Here is a 513-nt window from a genome sequence, read left to right as displayed (position 1 = left end):
AAAATGTGTGATGACGAAGTAGCAGCCCTCGTCGTAGATAATGGTTCCGGCATGTGCAAGGCCGGCTTCGCTGGAGATGACGCTCCCCGCGCCGTCTTCCCCTCGATCGTTGGTCGACCTCGCCATCAGGGAGTGATGGTCGGTATGGGTCAGAAAGACAGCTACGTGGGTGACGAAGCCCAGAGCAAAAGAGGTATCCTAACACTAAAATATCCGATCGAACATGGTATCATCACTAACTGGGACGACATGGAGAAGATCTGGCATCACACTTTCTACAACGAATTGCGTGTCGCACCAGAGGAACATCCTGTCCTCCTCACTGAAGCGCCCCTCAACCCGAAAGCTAATCGCGAAAAAATGACGCAGATCATGTTCGAAACCTTCAACAGCCCGGCCATGTACGTCGCCATCCAGGCCGTCCTTTCCCTATACGCTTCCGGTCGTACCACCGGTATCGTCCTGGACTCCGGTGACGGTGTCTCTCACACCGTACCTATCTACGAAGGTTAC

General features: G+C 53.8%; 1 protein-coding gene across 1 annotated transcript in view; it reads left to right on the top strand.

Moving 5' to 3' along the window:
* LOC105625806 (actin-2, muscle-specific-like) overlaps positions 1-513 on the top strand; it is a 12,058-nt gene continuing 11,545 nt past the window's right edge. The window contains exon 1 of the mRNA XM_012207119.1: positions 1-508. Coding sequence (XP_012062509.1) covers positions 4-508 — 505 coding nt within the window. The 5' untranslated portion in view covers positions 1-3. The remainder of the gene's footprint in view (positions 509-513) is intronic.

This window comes from Atta cephalotes (assembly GCF_000143395.1).
Source record: "Atta cephalotes unplaced genomic scaffold scaffold00003, whole genome shotgun sequence".
In the NCBI taxonomy this organism is placed as follows: Eukaryota; Metazoa; Arthropoda; class Insecta; order Hymenoptera; family Formicidae; genus Atta; species Atta cephalotes.
The sequence above is the reverse complement of the archived record's forward strand: the minus strand, read 5'-3'. Positions and strand labels throughout refer to the sequence as shown.